General features: G+C 38.2%; 3 protein-coding genes across 8 annotated transcripts; all 3 read left to right on the top strand.

Annotated features, from left to right (window-relative positions):
- Window positions 1–1448: 1448 nt before the first annotated feature.
- Window positions 1449–4926, top strand: LOC117224870 (putative achaete scute target 1). Of its 4 annotated transcripts, XM_076526068.1 has the most exons (8): window positions 1449–1606; window positions 1759–1946; window positions 2268–2363; window positions 2490–2729; window positions 2933–3239; window positions 3322–3548; window positions 3865–4057; window positions 4124–4926. In XM_076526068.1, the coding sequence occupies exons 2-7, from the start codon at window positions 1767–1769 to the stop codon at window positions 4009–4011; spliced, it is 1197 nt and encodes a 398-aa protein (XP_076382183.1). In that variant the 5' UTR covers window positions 1449–1606; window positions 1759–1766; the 3' UTR covers window positions 4012–4057; window positions 4124–4926. The 4 variants fall into 4 exon arrangements, with proteins under 4 accessions (XP_076382183.1, XP_076382181.1, XP_076382184.1 ...); XM_076526066.1 differs by having other exon boundaries at window positions 3865–4926; XM_076526069.1 differs by having other exon boundaries at window positions 1453–1680; window positions 3865–4926.
- Window positions 4927–5081: 155 nt separating this feature from the next.
- Window positions 5082–8821, top strand: LOC143260489 (EH domain-containing protein 3-like). Its single transcript, XM_076526062.1, has 8 exons — window positions 5082–5370; window positions 5457–5602; window positions 5891–6408; window positions 6495–6808; window positions 7086–7194; window positions 7342–7660; window positions 8061–8231; window positions 8441–8821. The coding sequence occupies exons 3-8, from the start codon at window positions 5923–5925 to the stop codon at window positions 8644–8646; spliced, it is 1605 nt and encodes a 534-aa protein (XP_076382177.1). The 5' UTR covers window positions 5082–5370; window positions 5457–5602; window positions 5891–5922; the 3' UTR covers window positions 8647–8821.
- Window positions 8822–10725: 1904 nt separating this feature from the next.
- Window positions 10726–16110, top strand: LOC117224937 (uncharacterized). 3 transcript variants are annotated; one of them, XM_076526063.1, is made up of 5 exons: window positions 10726–13154; window positions 13361–14575; window positions 14716–14838; window positions 14931–15087; window positions 15169–16110. In XM_076526063.1, the coding sequence occupies exons 2-5, from the start codon at window positions 13549–13551 to the stop codon at window positions 15260–15262; spliced, it is 1401 nt and encodes a 466-aa protein (XP_076382178.1). In that variant the 5' UTR covers window positions 10726–13154; window positions 13361–13548; the 3' UTR covers window positions 15263–16110. The 3 variants fall into 3 exon arrangements, with proteins under 3 accessions (XP_076382178.1, XP_076382180.1, XP_076382179.1); XM_076526065.1 differs by having other exon boundaries at window positions 14931–15073; XM_076526064.1 differs by having other exon boundaries at window positions 13464–14575.
- Window positions 16111–16979: the final 869 nt, after the last annotated feature.

Genomic DNA, 16979 nt, shown 5'->3' on the forward strand with positions numbered 1-16979 from the left:
ACATTCGCTTTGGCAGCTGTGCGATAATTATTCGTTAAAAGCCGGATTTCGTTCTTAGCGAGAGGAATCTCGAGCGTGCCCGCCGATTAAATGGAAAGGATGATCATGCCACACATGCTTCGGATTACGTTGGACCTGGATTCGAAAAAACGAGTGAAACGATTACTGAACGATCAAGTACCGTCGCTCGTTGTTATTCATTGTTACACGCTGATGCTCGATGTTACTCGTGAAGCTCGCGAATCTCGTGAAACTCGCGAATCTCGTGAAGCTCGCGAGTCTCGTAATTCCGTGATTCGTCGTGGGTCGCACGTCTGATCGCGGCTCGCGAATCACTGCAACGAAAAAGGTTGTGTATCTTACGAAACTCTACTAAACGATCCCGTCGTGATTATACAGAAAATCGACCTAATTTTGCACGAGTGCATGAAACTCTGCTTACCGTACACAAAAATGGCAGGGTTTAACACTACAACTACCAAAGCAGTCAAAACGTCCGGTTCTCCATTTCCTCCATTTACAGTTTTTTGATGTTATAAAAATGCATCTGTGACAAATTTTCAGATAAACCTCTTCATTCCTGCATATATTATTGGAGAAATCGTAGCAAGTTTAAATAAATCCAATTTCCTCATTATTATAAAACAATATGCATTTGTCGCGTCTAGGACTCGGTAGTTCTAGCGTTAATACATTAAACGATCGTGCATGACGCGCGTACTGTTTTGCATTCGTAAGGCTCATCGATGTCGGGATTGCTGCAATTGTATGTCGTAGGCAAAGCTTCGATTACATTTGAATTTCTCTTATATCGATCGGGAACACTCTTGATTGATTTCAACGTTTTTGCGATGATCCTTGCAAAATTACGAATGAAACAACCGACAGTTTTGTTGAAAGTTACGCGATAGCAATCCAGCAGTCTAACAATCTAGTAATCCAACAATCCAGCAGTCGTGCAAAATCCGAACATGTGACACGACATTTATACTGATAACATAACTTTATTTACATTAGCGGTATAATAAACCGCAATTTAATTGATGTACATATACGGAATAGCTAGACAAAATACTATAATATTATTATAATATATATATATATATATATATATATATAAAATATAATATAAAATATATATAATAATATATAATAATATATATAATATTATTATATTATTATTATAATATACTAATACCAGCAAGACAAAATTTGTCAACTATCGATAACGCACGATACGGAAATGGTAATGGAGCTACCGGAGGTCGAAAAAACGCGGGACAGAAAAATACATACATTACATGCCCGGTCGACTAATACCGCCGACCGTGTCCGTGGTAATACGTGTACTCATTAGACTCGACGGCTGATGGCTCTGACTCAGCTGGTAACACCGCATGCCAAGCGCAAGCGCGAGCATGCGCTGGCGCAGTCTCGATTTCGATGTTGATCGCATCGCTTGTTCGCCTGTTTGGTCTATGGCCGTTACATATGCGTGCGGCGCCATGGCATATCGGCATATCGGCGGATCTGCGTATCGGCATGCAGTGTACAGTATACACCGAACAATGAGCAACGAAAAGAAATCGGAATAAAAGAGTAGCGAGTATGTATTTATAGTCTTATACAACGTGTATGTACTTGGTGGCATAACTATACGTAATACGTATATGTAATACGGTAACACGATTACGTTGATTCATGAAAAGTGGGAGAACATATCAATCGTAAACTCTTATCGCTTTTACTTTGTGACAGTTGAAGATATGGATAGCGGAATTGGTAATCGGTCATGTTCCCGTAATCGACAGAGTGTTAAAATGAGTGTTCGCGCGACCGTTTTGATTCTCGGAATTGCCATTGGTTCGATACTGTTTGCGTATGCGGGGTTTTCGGTCAGAGGCGACGCATACGATGAGAATTCGTTGATACTGCAAACGATATTCGTAAGTATGCTATGTTCCAACGATCCGATCGAACCTCGTCCGGACCCGATCCGATCCTATCGAAACACATCCGGCCTGATCCGGTCGTATCCTACACCCATCCAGCCTGATTCAACTTTATCGAAACTCATCCGGCCTGATTCGACCCTATCAGGCCAGATTCGATCCTGTCAGGCCTGATCACGACACGATCGGACTGAATCCGACTCGATCCGATTCGATTCAGTTTAATTGGAATTTCGAAACGCGAATTCATCCGGTGTTCGGTATTCGCGATTCATCTCCGAATATTGATTCGACTCCATTGATCGTCTGCAACAGGTATTCCGTCACGGAGATCGGACGCCAACGGAGACTTATCCCAAGGATCCTTATCGCGACCACGAATGGGAGGGAGGTCTAGGAGCTTTGACCAAGGTTACAGAATACTAGAGAAATCTGTTGTTAAAACCGTGTAGACGTTAATCGATTCGATAAGAAACGTTGAATTGCGAACGATATATGGGAAATGTTTAAAATTTGAAACGTGGTATCGTTGCTTAGAATGGTATGCGTCGAATGTACAATGTCGGCCAATGGATACGCGAGAACTACGGCTCCGTAATTGGCGGCAAGTACGAGAGCAAGCTGAGCCTGGTTCGAAGCAGTTATGCGGATCGTTGCTTAATGTCCGCGCAGGCTTTACTGGCTGGTTTGTATCCGCCGGCACCCGACGAAATCTTTGTAGAAGGACTAAATTGGCGTCCCGTTCCCGTTTCTTCTACTCCCCGGAACTTGGATAAGGTAAGTAAGTTTACACTCGCGATGCCCGACGATTCGACGGTTCGACGTCGGTCTCCGTCGCGCGGAACGGCACGACACATTTGTGAAATATCACGAAATTCTTTGGTAACGCGAACGCGGTTTCTGTTCCGAACGAAAGCTTTATCTGTATTAATACCGTACCCCGAACCGCGTCGCGATACGGACACTGACATGGATTACAGACTATCGTGGTCAAGGCGGCTTGTCCTCGATTGGAAGAAGCGTTGAAAGAGGCATACAGGAACGAATCTCTGCGGCCGGGTACTCCGTCGATCGAATACTATCGTCAACTCTCCCAGCATACCGGACAAAACATCTCCACGATCACCGACGTTGAGTTTCTGTACAACATTCTCGAAATTGAGGAACAGAATGGCTTGAAGCTACCCAACTGGACAAATAAATACTATAATCATGAAATGCGAGACATTGCCGCCCGTAGTTTAGCCATATTTACCAGTAACAGCTTGCAACAAAGGCTCCGCGGAGGTTCGACCGATTCTTTTTCTCTATGCTTTCTCTCTCCGATGCTTCTCTTTCTTTATCACGACATATTCGGAACGAATTGCAGGACCGTTGCTCAAGGAAATTCTGAAGGGTATGCGTGCCGCCGTTGCCGGCAAAGACACCAGGCGTGTCTATCTTTACTCCGCGCACGACATTACCCTTGTTAATTTACTGCGGACCATGGGATTTACGAGCGAGAACTTTAAACCCGGTTACGGCGCGACGCTCGTCTTCCAACTGTACTTTAGCCCCGACGTTGCGGATAAGGATAACAGACACGCCGAAATAAAGGTACATTACAGTCGCATGTACATATAGCGCGAATAGATATATTCTGTGATATCGGTATATTGATATCCCGCGTATCGGTGTGTTGACCTACTCTCGCAGTGTTGCATTTGTTTTATTGTCGTATTAGCGTATAGTCATTTATTGAATCGATGCAATCGCATCGACCTACAACTTGAAAATCCTCCTCGATCGGACGATGCACGCGCTCTAAAACACTTTCGCTTTCGTTCGGTTCGTTTCGATTGGCCATTTATATGCTATTATTTCGCTGCTCTATTCCATTCTCAAAAACAAATTCTGTGTCCTGATGTTACAGTTATCGTACTTGAACGATACGGCCAAATTCACAACGTATCCCATGGATATACCAGACTGTGGTGAACCGTGTTTACTTGAAACCGCGATCGATCTATGGAAAAACGTGCTTCCCGGAAACTGGGACGATGAGTGTTCGTTACCATGATCATTTCAACGTGCATACATATGTATTCCATACATATTGTAGCAGAGTATGTATTCACATTCTCCTGAAAATCCATGTTGAAAAATAATTGGCACGCTCACCGTTCCAACAGCAATGTTACCAGGCACTTGCAGTTTCACTTTGAACCGATTGGCCGACCATCCAACCCGATAGATATAATGTGTATGCATTTCGATCCGAGCGCATGAAAGAGTGCGCGCAGCGCAATGCGATCAGCAGCGCAATGCGTTAGCAGTTAGCAGACCGCACGTACCGTGCGAATCAATTCTAATTCGAGCGAAGCTGGTTAAGATTACTAAATTGGCACAAAATCGTTTAACCAGGATGTGTCCGCGTTGCTTACGCAACAAATGACACTGGATGTTTTGCATGTTTCGTTACGCAATGCGAGAACGATTATTACAGTCCAGTCTTTCCGTTGAATTCAAATACTCGGACGGAAGATGGATCAACATTTATTGATTAATCGTCGACCGGTGCGTATAGTCTCGATCGACATGTATATTATCGTGTTACCATCATGGTCCACGTCCTCGACCACGTCCTCGACCTCGTCCTTGTCCTCGTCGTCGTTATTAAACGGCCGGATATATTATACACGCGTGCATTCGTACAAACGTTTCTATTCTGCATGTGTTAACGGATCATACGTCCTGCTTAACAGAAAATAATGTTTCACCGGGAGTACGTAAGAGAAGAAAAGCAATCTATGATTCATCGTTCGAAACCGCTCGTACGATTAGTCATCGTTGTCAGCGCACAATAATTTTCTAGAAAATGTGTGTAATTGTGCGTTAACTGTACTTTTTCGGGATAACGCAAATAGAGAATAAGGCAAATAGAGATGAACGTATGAGAATTATGGAACAAATAAACGTTATGCGTAATGGATAATTGTATACCATTGTACAATACATGCTTTACTGTAGTAGTCTGTTTAGTATGTAGTAAATCTGTTTAGACCTGGACTATCGGTTGTACGAATACGATAAGACCAGCGCCAACGAGAGGGCAGTAGAGTGATCGTTTCGAATCGGGAACCGTGAACGGTGAACGGTGATCGGGAAACGGTGAACGGTAAATGGTGAACCGGTGAACGGTAAACGGAGAATCACCAATGGGGATAGAGATTAGGAGAACGGGGAACAGGGAACGGGAAAACGAGAGTCGTGAACGAGGAAAGAGAGGTGGAGGAAAATCGAGATGCGCAGTCGTATCGGTGCAGGCTTATCTACGACGTGCGAGTTCAGCGGTCGGATCGCGATCATTCGATCTCGCGATTGCTCGCGATCGACGCGACCGAACAGTACGACAAATTGAATAATCGACCGATAAACGGTACGGTAAAAACTGAATAAAATCAGGAACGATTCGAAATTGCTCGATAAAAGAGAATTGATTTACATATAAGCGTTCTTTTGTAGTTAGTTTCCCTGCACTTTGAGAATCAAGCAACGTTATCGACCGACGACATCCCAGCAACAATTGCACACGCTGTCAGTTCCACTGAATGATAGCGTTCGATCGCGCCCATCGTTCTATTTGTGTTTCATTTCAGTTAAGAAAAGAGGTTAGTTTCGTTTGCATTATACTGTACGATTTTGTGTTTCTTTCCCGCCTACTTTTTCTTTTCCTTGTCGTTTTTTAATTTTCAATACATCACGTAAAATCTGGGACACACCTATATTTCTTCGAAACTTTTCCTATTATCTGTACGAGCCAAATCTAATTGCAGTCCTGTGGTTAGTTAGTTAACTCACGTTAGGCGTTGACTCGTTTCTACAACGTCATCGTAGCAGTTTTTCATGAGATGTTCCAGACGAAAACTAATTTCGATGTATTTATGGATTGTTTGCAGGATCGTCGATTGCGATCTTGTCTCGCCACAAGATGTTCAGTTGGTTAAATAGAGATGACACTGACAGACAAAACGTCTTCGAAAGTGTCACCGAAGGCATCAAGAAGATCTACAAGTCGAAAATGTTGCCTTTGGAACTACACTATCAGTTCCATGATTTTCATTCTCCTCAACTCGACGACCCAGATTTTGATGCAAAGCCAATGATACTTTTGGTGGGCCAATACTCTACGGGCAAGACGACCTTCATCAAGTATTTGCTTGAACGAGACTTTCCTGGAATAAGGATCGGTCCTGAACCAACGACAGATCGCTTCATTGCAGTTATGTATGATGAGAAAGAAGGCGTGATTCCTGGAAATGCTTTAGTTGTCGATCCCAAAAAACAGTTCCGTCCTCTTTCCAAGTTTGGTAATGCTTTTCTAAACAGATTTCAATGTTCTACGGTAGCATCCCCAGTCCTTAAAGGCATATCCATAGTCGACACGCCTGGTATTTTGTCAGGAGAAAAACAAAGGGTATGTATGCTCTAAGGATAAATAATATCCGTTCACTTGTTTCGCATGAACACCAGTTTTATGTAATTACTTTTATTCTGCGTCAGGTTGACAGAGGTTACGATTTTACCGGAGTTTTGGAATGGTTCGCAGAACGAGTGGATAGAATTATTCTGTTGTTTGATGCGCACAAACTCGATATTTCCGATGAATTTAGAAGATCCATAGAAGCGTTGCGTGGCCACGACGATAAAATCAGAATTGTCTTGAATAAAGCAGACATGATCGATCATCAACAACTAATGAGAGTATACGGAGCGCTGATGTGGTCTCTTGGTAAAGTACTACAAACTCCTGAAGTAGCCAGAGTGTATATCGGGTCGTTTTGGGACCAGCCCTTAAGATACGATGTAAATAAGAGGCGAGTACTTTTATTTGCCTCGTATTACAATGCAATTCTTTTTATCGTACGTGCCGTTCACCTTTTGTATTCGCACAAACGTGTACACTCCGCGATCTTTGCCCAAAGAAAAGATAATCATATTTCTGTCGGTGGAATACTCAAACATTATAGTTGGATCGGGTCGAATGAACGTTATTGATAAACCGTTTATGCATATAGGCATATACGCATGAACGACTATATATTTATTAGGAACACAACATGCCGTTGTTACCCATAAAATTTCTCGTTCCAGATTATTCGAAGACGAGGAACAAGATCTCTTCAGGGATATGCAGTCGTTGCCTAAAAACGCGGTGCTTCGAAAGCTAAACGATTTGATTAAACGTGCTCGATTAGCCAAGGTGAGAAAAAAAACACGAAAATCTGCTTATTGAACATTGTTCGGTCGCTGATCGATCGACGTAGACACTGCACATTCTATTTCACAATGATATCGCCTCTACGATACGAACTCAATAATGTACAAACGCATGTTCGACGAACCTTAGGTACACGCTTACATAATCAGCGCTCTTAAAAAGGATATGCCTAGCGTGTTTGGCAAAGACACAAAGAAAAAAGAACGTATCAAAAATCTGGGTCAAATCTACGACCAAATACAAAGGGAGCAAAAGATTTCACCCGGCGATTTTCCAGACTTGAAGAAAATGCAGGAATGCTTAGCTCGTCATGATTTTACTAAATTCAGCAGTTTAAAGCCTAAATTATTGGAAGTAGTTGATAAAATGCTTTGCGAGGATATTGCAAAACTCATGGACATGATACCGCAAAATGAACTCGGTACAGCGTCAGACTCCCTAGTCAAAGGTATTTTTTCTCTATATTATTCTTCTCTATTCTATATTCTTTGATCGAGATATATCGTGATATTTTTATGAAACGCAAGAAACAGAAAAAAACAGCTCACTGATGCCCAACCCATTTTCCTGCTTTACCCTCAACTACATACGTAATCATGGATTTCACAGAAAATCAGTATCTCGAGTGTTGCGATAAATTTCAATTACGCCCGATATAAAACTCGAAACAAACACGATCTTCTATTATATACGTAATTCATACCAAACGTAGTTATGAAAGTTTCTAACTTTCAAATTTTTCTTTCCCTTCTTCTTCTTCTTCGTTTCTCAACCTTATTAATTTTCAAATATTTTATTTCATCGACTTTTCATTGCGATCTTGATTACATTTGTATTATTTGCAATAGGTGGTGCATTCGAAGGAGTAGAAGATCAAGTAAGTCCATTTGGTTACAAACGAGGAGAAGGAATCGATGCTGGAGCGGGTGAACCAGAATGGATCGTCAATAAAGAGAGAGGAAAATATGACGACATTTTCAAGAGGCTTGAACCATACGACGGAAAAATCGTGGGCTCAGGTACTTTCTTATCATTCATATTTCTTTCTACCTGAAAAGATAATTTCGTGCAATATTCCAGCGTATACGTTGAATCACTTGAACGTCTTGCACAATTACGGTTAAAGTGTATTTGCTTTGACCGATAGTACGCTTTAATCAGTCTATACGGCTCCATCAATAGCGTTAATCTTACTTGTCTTATTGATTATTATCCTACTCATTTTCAGTCGCTAAAGCGGAAATGTTAAAATCCAAATTGCCGAATAGTGTACTTGGGAAAATTTGGAAGTTATCAGACGTTGACAACGATGGACTTCTGGATTCCGACGAATTTGCCTTAGCAATGCATTTAATTAACGTAAAGCTCGATGGGCATGACCTCCCTACGGTATTACCAGACCACTTGGTGCCACCATCGAAAAGAGATTTATAATTTTCAATTATTTCCTCTATTTTTGTAGAATACGTTCGCTATCAATGTCAATTCGCCGATACGTTTCTACCTTCAAAATGCTTCTTAAAATTTGAATTAATTTACATCGGTGACTCTACGTCACCTTTTATCAATCTATCACAATAATTCAGACATCACGATCAAATTACTCAAACAGCGTTTTGTTCTTTCCAATTATTTTCTTTTCCAAAAAGCACTTGAATTAGTGTCTATTTGCTCTTTAACCATTTCGTACCACATACCGCTTCTTATATTTTATCATTTCTATTCATTTAAATCGGACTATTATAAGATGTGCGAATAAGTTTCTCGTTGTTCAAACTGTATTCGAAAGGCATTCGAAGATTCCTATAACATATTGAATACTATATATAACATCACATGACACTCAAAGTTTCTTGCGCGTACGTAAATACTATGTATATACTATACATTGGAATTTAAGCATTAGGAATAACACATCAATAAGTGTATAAACTTTGTGTCTCTTTGGTTTGGCGAATTGTCTGTCTATAATCATATACATATACTCGAGAAGTGGCCGGAAATTCACAAAGAAACGTGTATGTATTATAGGTCGCAAATATTTCGCTAATATAATTTTTACTAAGATCATTAATTTCACTGTGTTTATCGTTGTTTTGCAGAAATTTAAACCGATTATGTTCAATATCGTCTAATCACCTGCTACTTAGAAATATAAATTTTACAAAAATGCTATCATTCGATGAATAGGGAACAAACTCGTTCCGAATAACCATCGAATTGTCACGTTGATCCGATAAACAATTTCTGTCACAATCACATTTTAAATTCCGATGCGTTTCGCACTAGCATTCACGCACGCGTGTACACAGTTAATTTTTATTCAGAATAGTTTCGCATTTTCGACTAAAAGTATTGCAGCTTTAATATTAACGGAATTTTACGTTTCACCCTGGCGATAAATCATATTTTTACAATAGAAAAGACAAAAACATTGTGAATCTCAAAAAACAGTTACATTTAATATAATATTTAATTTATTGACATAGCCAAATTATATCTGGAAAAAGTGGTCACATCGTATCGCTTCGCATTTTATTAGCACTGCCTCCGCATAATGCGTTCTTATGTGATATAGAAACAAAACAAATATTTTTAGATTTTAATTCATATACAATAGAGAGTAATTTGCAACGTGTATAGTAAATTTAATCAAATCATACTGTTCGAGAGGAATCATTCTATCAAAGGATCAAATTCCCTATTTGGAACATGTTTCTACTGAGAATGAGAAAAGTTTCCTCTTTAGTCTTCCCTCGGTCAGTATGGGCACTTTGTGAGTCATTCCTGTCCACGAAAAATTGTTTCCGACACACAGTTTTCACTTTTTAACGTGCCGTATTGTATTTTCATGTTATCCATCCATATAGATTGCGTTGTAATACGATTGATAAACGTATGTATGATACAATGACACAACAGAGACTTAGTAGAAAGAACTGCGTACATACTCTGCGTTCGCGGAATTTTGGACAGAATTAGTATTGTGACTGGTTGATACGAACCGATCCCAGATCACTTCACGCGAAAACACAAAATATTTAATAACAATACGATTACTTTTTGTAACGACAACACAATCTACTCATACTGTTCTATTTATACATATTTGGAATACATATTTGGAATCTACAAAATTTTGATTCCAATTTACCTTTTATATCGGTGTTGGAGTTGTTGCGATGTCGGTGACGTTTTGGTCCATATAAAGAAAAAGTTGAACCTTGTAGTTATTGTATCCAATTCTGCTACTATTTTATATGATAGCAGCTACATCAATGTACACGGTACACGATCGACTACGACATCACATTGTCAGTATCCAAATATATACATATAATGTTGCTTAAAAATATAGTTTGCTCGGCCATTGTATCCGCAAACACATAAATTTGGCACCAGTCACATTCATATCAAATATGAACTAAACTTTGCTTTCAGCAGAACTGGCACCAAATTGATATCAATTTGCTCGCAAAGTACAATACCAAACGTGACACGCTGTATGATCGAAGCAGATTTTGCTAACTGGATAGAAGCAAGAACTTTATTTGCTGAAAAACGTACAGTTAGAAGACAGTAGTGATACAAATAATACATACATTCTTATTTCATGCAATAAGCTGGAGATAGCCTGGTAACAACATTTAAACAAAAGTTCGACTATGTCAAATATTTTAGGGGACGATTCTACAAGCTAATTTAAAACGAAAAACAAGGACCATAATTATACTGTAACGCTTTAATTTATAAGTTATTAATAATTCGAGTTTCACGCGATACATCAATCGTTTTACACTCTTCTTGACCTAATTTAGATTCCTCTTGAATTACCGGAGGAAACGATCCGAGGGACTTTTAATTACAAAAAAGTTCTCATTCTTGGTCTTGATTTTTGTTCTACAATTATATTAGCTTACAGAATCACCCCTTGAAATATTTAACATTTCTAATCGAACACTCTGTCTATACAGAGTGTCCCAAAAATGTCTCGCAATCCGAAAATGGCGGGTTCCTCGGATCATTTGAAGCAGCTTATTCCTTTACAAAAATTTTCTCCGAGGCACTGTTAACGAGTTATTAACGAAAAACAGAGACCAATAAGAATCGAGTACGGCTGACGCGAGGCGGCCCAGCCAACCAGCACACGAAGCCCAGTTCCGCTCATTGGCTCGGTTGCCTCGCGCCAGCTGAGCTCGCCTCTCATTGATCATTGTTTTTTGTTAATAACTCGCAAACGAAGCCTTGGAGAAAATCTTCGCAAAGGAAAAAGTTGCTTCAAATGACCTCAAGAACCTCCCATTTCCGGATTACAAGACACTTTCGGGACACCCTGTATACATTTGATCAAACTTAGTACACTAGTTTTTGTAATTTTTGCCAACATGCATTATTTTCGAAGCAACGATAGATAAAATGTAGCTCCAACTCCTGCATGTTTTTCTTCCTCTCTAAGCAAGCTCTTCTATCCCCACCATTTTGCTGTGCATCCAATTTGTGACGAATTTTATCTTAGCATTGAATCGTCAGCCAATCAGAACAAAGCAATTTCTGTCCCCATCTTCAACTGCTTAGTAAGCTGCAGTCCAGAGTGGTGCAAGAGTTGGAACTAGTACCTACTAATTCCAGCCCGATTACAATTGGCAGCACAGTTATCATAAGCGGAATTATTTCATTTTTGGAACCTAATTACAGCACATTCTATTTTCGATTAAACAATAACGCGATGTTAACAAGATAATAGAACGAGAAAATGTTCCTTTTATGACTACGATTACCCGATTGTATTCTCTGTACAATGATATTAGTGTCAAGAGAAAACTCGAAGATTCAATGTCGTGTATTCCGGGCCTAAGGTTACAAACATTTGCATAAAGTTTGTTCTACACTCGGACTTAGGAAATATACATATACAGGGTGTCCCAAAAATGTCTCGCAATCCGAAAGCAGGGGATTCCTGAGACCATTTGAAGCAACTTTTTCTTTAGCGAAAATGCAATCCGCGGCTTCGTTTGTGAGTTATTAACGAAAAACAGTGACCAATCAAAGGTGAGATCATTTGGCGAAAGATGGCCGAGCCAATGAGCGGAACTGGGCTTCGTGCGCTCGTTGGCTGGGCCGCCGCGCGCCAGCCGATCTCGCCTCTTATTGGTCAGTAGTTTTCGTTAATAACTCGCAAACGAAGCCTCGGAGAAAATTTTCGCAAAGGGAAAAGTTGCTTCAAATGGCCTCAGAAACCTTCCATTTCTGGATTACGAAACATTTTCGGGACACCCTATATAACATATGTATGCTATTATGTACGTAAGTACATACATACAACTAACTCCAACTCCTGCTCCTTCCTGGACCATAGCTTGCGAAGTAGAAGATGGATACAGAAATTGCTTTACTCTGATTGGCTGACGATTCAACGCTTAAGATAAGTTTCACTGTGGATTGAGTACGCAGTAAAATGGTGGGGAACAAGCGTTTGTTTAGAGAGAAAGAAAAGCTTGCAATAGTTAGAACTACATACTATTGTACTATGTAGTACATATATACTTTCGGTATTCTATGTCTGTGGTTATACATATTGTATAACCAAATTGCAATTGTAGCAAAGAGCATAAAGTACGTATATGTAGAATGAAGTCTACATTGAGTAGATATGGCCATATGGCCTATCGATTCACGTCACAGTGTTAAAAGAGTGGGGGGCAGCGTCCGAATTTCCCGCCCGATGCAGACTGGTATGATGCCATAGCTATACAACACAATGCAACCAAATACAACTGTGTAATGTACATATGTATTTTGTTCAACGGTTTATCATTTTAAACGGAATTCGCCGCTATCGTTATCGACTATAGTAGGAATGCGCTTGTTTTGTTTTGTGATTACAATTCAGAATTTGAAACATCCTTTACTTTTACCGTAAAGTCAAGATTCATAAGTACAAGGCAAGTGTAAAATTTCAAATTTTCTTCTGCATAGCATTACAAAAACGTCAACTAATCGTTTTGGAAAGATAATTGAGTAATTTTAGTTTGCTTATATTTGCATAATTTGTGCATAATTTGTGCATAATTCAATATCAGATATATTGTTTATTATTATGAACCTAACTCTGTATATTACATTATGTAAATACTTGTTTAATTTGTAGGGTATATGAATGGTATATGTTTGTTAATAGAACAACTGAAAAAGAAAGTGTGTGCAACATAAAACCATCAATAGTAAACATTTTTATTTAATAATTAATACAGAAAAGTCACCAAAGGATCTCTTGTATGTCTCCTATCAATACCTTGTCATTATTAAAAACACAAAGGGGCAAGTACATATTACAAAATGGAGACATCAAGAAAATTAAACAAGTTCATGATTTCCTCTAAAAACATTGATTCACCAAAGTCAAATTTATCTAATACCAATATATGGAAAGAACACAATTTGCGCATACATACAAAATCAAAACATAAAAAGGAGAAAACAGATTTAAAAAATATGAAGTTTCAAAGTACCAGAAAATTTTCAAAATCTCCAAAGATTGTACTAAAATTATCTAAATCTGAGGAGTTCAACTTATCAAAATTAAAGAGATTTCATTGGAGTAAAACAATATCGCCATCAAACAAGGAAAAATCTGGAGAAACTTCTCATCGAATAATGAATAAAACAGTATCGCCATCAAAGAAGGAAAAATCTAAAATTCCTTATTATTACACAAATAAAAAAATATCACCATCAAATAAGAGGAAATCTACAAATTTGTATAACACGGATATAGCTGCTTTCATAAGAGAAAACACCATAAAGGATAGCTTACTATTAAAAAATCCAGTAGTAGTGCTGCAAAGACTTCCGAAGGAAATTCCTTGCACATCTAGCCCAAATAGTAAAAGCAATTTTAAAAGGAATAATTATAACACGTCTAATACACAAGAAGAAATTGCTTTAGCAATAAGTGATGAGCAGGACAATGGAGTAAATAAAAACGAAACTTATGAACTCGCTGAACCTGAAACACCAAATTTACGCAAAATACTACGTGATAGACAAAAGACAAAATACGAGGAATCCAATTTAAATGAAAAAGTAAGAAAAACAAGCTTTAGAGAAAGCATGAATTGTACACATAAATCTGTATTACGATCTACACCCGAGATGAAGGAACTCACCAAGAAATGCAATCATGCAATGGTTGTTTTAAACCGAATCAAAGATATTAGCAGTACTACATCTGCATTTGAAAGAAAATCAGATTCTGTTACGAACAAAAACATTCCTGTCATTAAATCTCTTACTCCCACGTCAAGATTACATGGCGATTCAAAGATTAAAAGAACTCCCTTTACTCCTGCCACTAAAAAGCTAGGTAAATCTTCATTGAATACTAATATGTATAAATATTTGGTGACATTTCTAGTAAAATAAGTAACACATTTTTTTTTCTCTTCACTATTTTATGAAACTGAATCAATTTACATAAAAAACAAACATTATTTTCATGTTCAGGTTTGAAAATTTCTGTAAGAAAGAATGTTCCACACTTCGCTGAAATTCATAAGAAATTATTTGATGAGCTAGAATCTGCTGTAGATGCACAACAACGACTGAAAGAGAGGCATAGAGCACTGAGTAAATATATCATAATCTACCCAAATTTATTATTCATTTTTCTTTTTTCATATTTCAACAATTTTCTGTTGTTATTTGTACAATTCTTTCAGCCACACCGAAGGCCAAAAATTTACCAATATCCAATATTACTCCAAAAAATAATTTTCTAAAATACAATTCAACCAAAAGTCGAATCCCTTATAAGACACGGTTGAAGGATGCTACAAATTGTATTCAAAAAAAGGAACCAAAGGTAGAAATAATAAGGTAACATATTAAGAATAGTAGAAGTAAACTTGGAAAAATTTAAATATATCCTAATGTTTCTTATTGTTCCACTTCCAATAGCAAGCGTCAGCGACAAAACAGAGAAATTCTAAAAGGTGTTAGAACAAATCGACGTTTTGAATTACAAATGAAATCTAGAAATATAAAACTATAATAGTTGATCGGATAACAATATTTTGCTATTACGAATTATATTATACATGAATTTGTTTGTGTTTAGTGTGATCTAATCAATAGACTGTGCATTTTATGCATTTATGACGAAAGTAAATGGGTGTAATGAAAAACTGTGGAGCTGCTGAATGAATTTAAGAATATTGTTGTATCGTTGTTGATTTATGAAAATGATTAAAATTACAAACTTTTTTATTTTGCATAAAAATGTGCAGTCTATTAATCAAAGTACTAAATATCTTTGGGTACCAACATGAATAGTTATAATAAATAAATCTAGATTTTCTTACTACAGAAATTGTTACAATTAGTTTTTTTCTACTAACTTAACTCTTTTTTTCTTAATTTATTTTTACAATAGAATTACGATTATCCTTAATATGCGATTGTACTTGATTTCAATGTAATTAGTATATATATATGTGTAGTACTGTTTCTCTACTAATCAAACGATGATTCAGTTTTAAAAGAAAGTATTTTTAGATAAAGCAATGAAACGAAAATGCGTAATAATATCCATACATCAAAATCTGCTCATTACAATCTCCTACTATTTGAATTATAAAAAAGCAGATGTAGATTCATCTAAAAGTAATGATATTCAAAAGTTGTTGAAAATATACCTTGTAATAAATTGGTCTGTCAAAAAATCACTGTGTTAGAAAGTAGGCTGTACAAGTCATGGAATCCAAGCATTTTTATGTCATTGAATGAATTTTCTAGACGAAATCGAGAGCAGAGCGTATTATAAAATATCTCTAGCTACAAATTTAACTATATTTTGTCTTAATTCTCTGATAAATAAAGCCGAAAAGTTACAACCCGTTCCATGAGAATGTTAATATCAAAATTATCGATAAAATAGAAACTTACAGTATCAACATCTGCTACAGCTTTAACACAGTGGCGTGAACTGTGTCAGAAAAATAAGTTTCAGAATTAGCGTCCGTTGATAATTTTAACCGATTCCTTCGAAGACCCCTGGACGTACTTCGTTCTCTGCCCGATCAGCGTCCAACGAAATGATGATCACGGCCTTACTTAAGGTACAAGACAACCTCAACAAATCAATCTGCTGCAGAACGCTGTTAGACACATGTTCAACAGCAAACTTTATAACGGTTCGGCTACCATTCGACTACCACGTCCATCATGATTCTAAACAAAATCACAACGTCGAGCATCCCCACGGTCACGGCAACGATTCGATCGATGTACGGCGGATTCGAAAGAACTCTTGAATTTCTTGTCATCCCCTACATCTCGGAGAAGGAGCCACAGCAACACCTTGACCGCAAACCTGTCAAGATTTCAGCGAACATTCAACTTGATGATCAAGAGTTCCACAAGGCAGCGCCGGTCAACATGCTACTTGGGACTGGCCCAACGCTCTCATTATTTAGTGTAGGACAAATCAATCTTTCTCCTCTTAATGGATCTGATTTATACCTGCAGATTGATGGCAGCGTTTGTTCTCCGACGAGCCGAGAACAACAGCAATCCACGTCTCCTGCAGATTATAACTCATTCACGCGATCCGGTGACGATTCAGCTTCTCCAACGAGCAGAGAAGCAGCAGATCCGCCAAACGATTCCACGCAGCGTCCAACCAGCCCAGATGCTGCAAACGATTCAATACAGTCTTCGACAAGCCAAGACCACATCTCGAAGACAACATCTTTCCATGTCGCTCAAAT

This window comes from Megalopta genalis, chromosome 13 (assembly GCF_051020955.1).
Source record: "Megalopta genalis isolate 19385.01 chromosome 13, iyMegGena1_principal, whole genome shotgun sequence".
Lineage (NCBI taxonomy): Eukaryota > Metazoa > Arthropoda > Insecta > Hymenoptera > Halictidae > Megalopta > Megalopta genalis.

Bases quoted from the DNA above. Each gene is read 5' to 3' on its own strand.
- LOC117224937 (XM_076526063.1), top strand. From the start codon at position 13,549: ATGGAGACATCAAGAAAATTAAACAAGTTCATGATTTCCTCTAAAAAC. The intron at 14,576-14,715 runs GTAAATCTTCAT...TTTCATGTTCAG, and splicing joins TCCTGCCACTAAAAAGCTAG to GTTTGAAAATTTCTGTAAGA. The intron at 15,088-15,168 runs GTAACATATTAA...CACTTCCAATAG, and splicing joins CCAAAGGTAGAAATAATAAG to CAAGCGTCAGCGACAAAACA.
- LOC117224870 (XM_076526066.1), top strand. From the start codon at position 1,767: ATGGATAGCGGAATTGGTAATCGGTCATGTTCCCGTAATCGACAGAGT. The intron at 2,730-2,932 runs GTAAGTAAGTTT...CATGGATTACAG, and splicing joins CTCCCCGGAACTTGGATAAG to ACTATCGTGGTCAAGGCGGC. The intron at 3,549-3,864 runs GTACATTACAGT...CTGATGTTACAG, and splicing joins ACAGACACGCCGAAATAAAG to TTATCGTACTTGAACGATAC.
- LOC143260489 (XM_076526062.1), top strand. From the start codon at position 5,923: ATGTTCAGTTGGTTAAATAGAGATGACACTGACAGACAAAACGTCTTC. The intron at 7,661-8,060 runs GTATTTTTTCTC...TATTTGCAATAG, and splicing joins GTCAGACTCCCTAGTCAAAG to GTGGTGCATTCGAAGGAGTA. The intron at 8,232-8,440 runs GTACTTTCTTAT...ACTCATTTTCAG, and splicing joins CGGAAAAATCGTGGGCTCAG to TCGCTAAAGCGGAAATGTTA.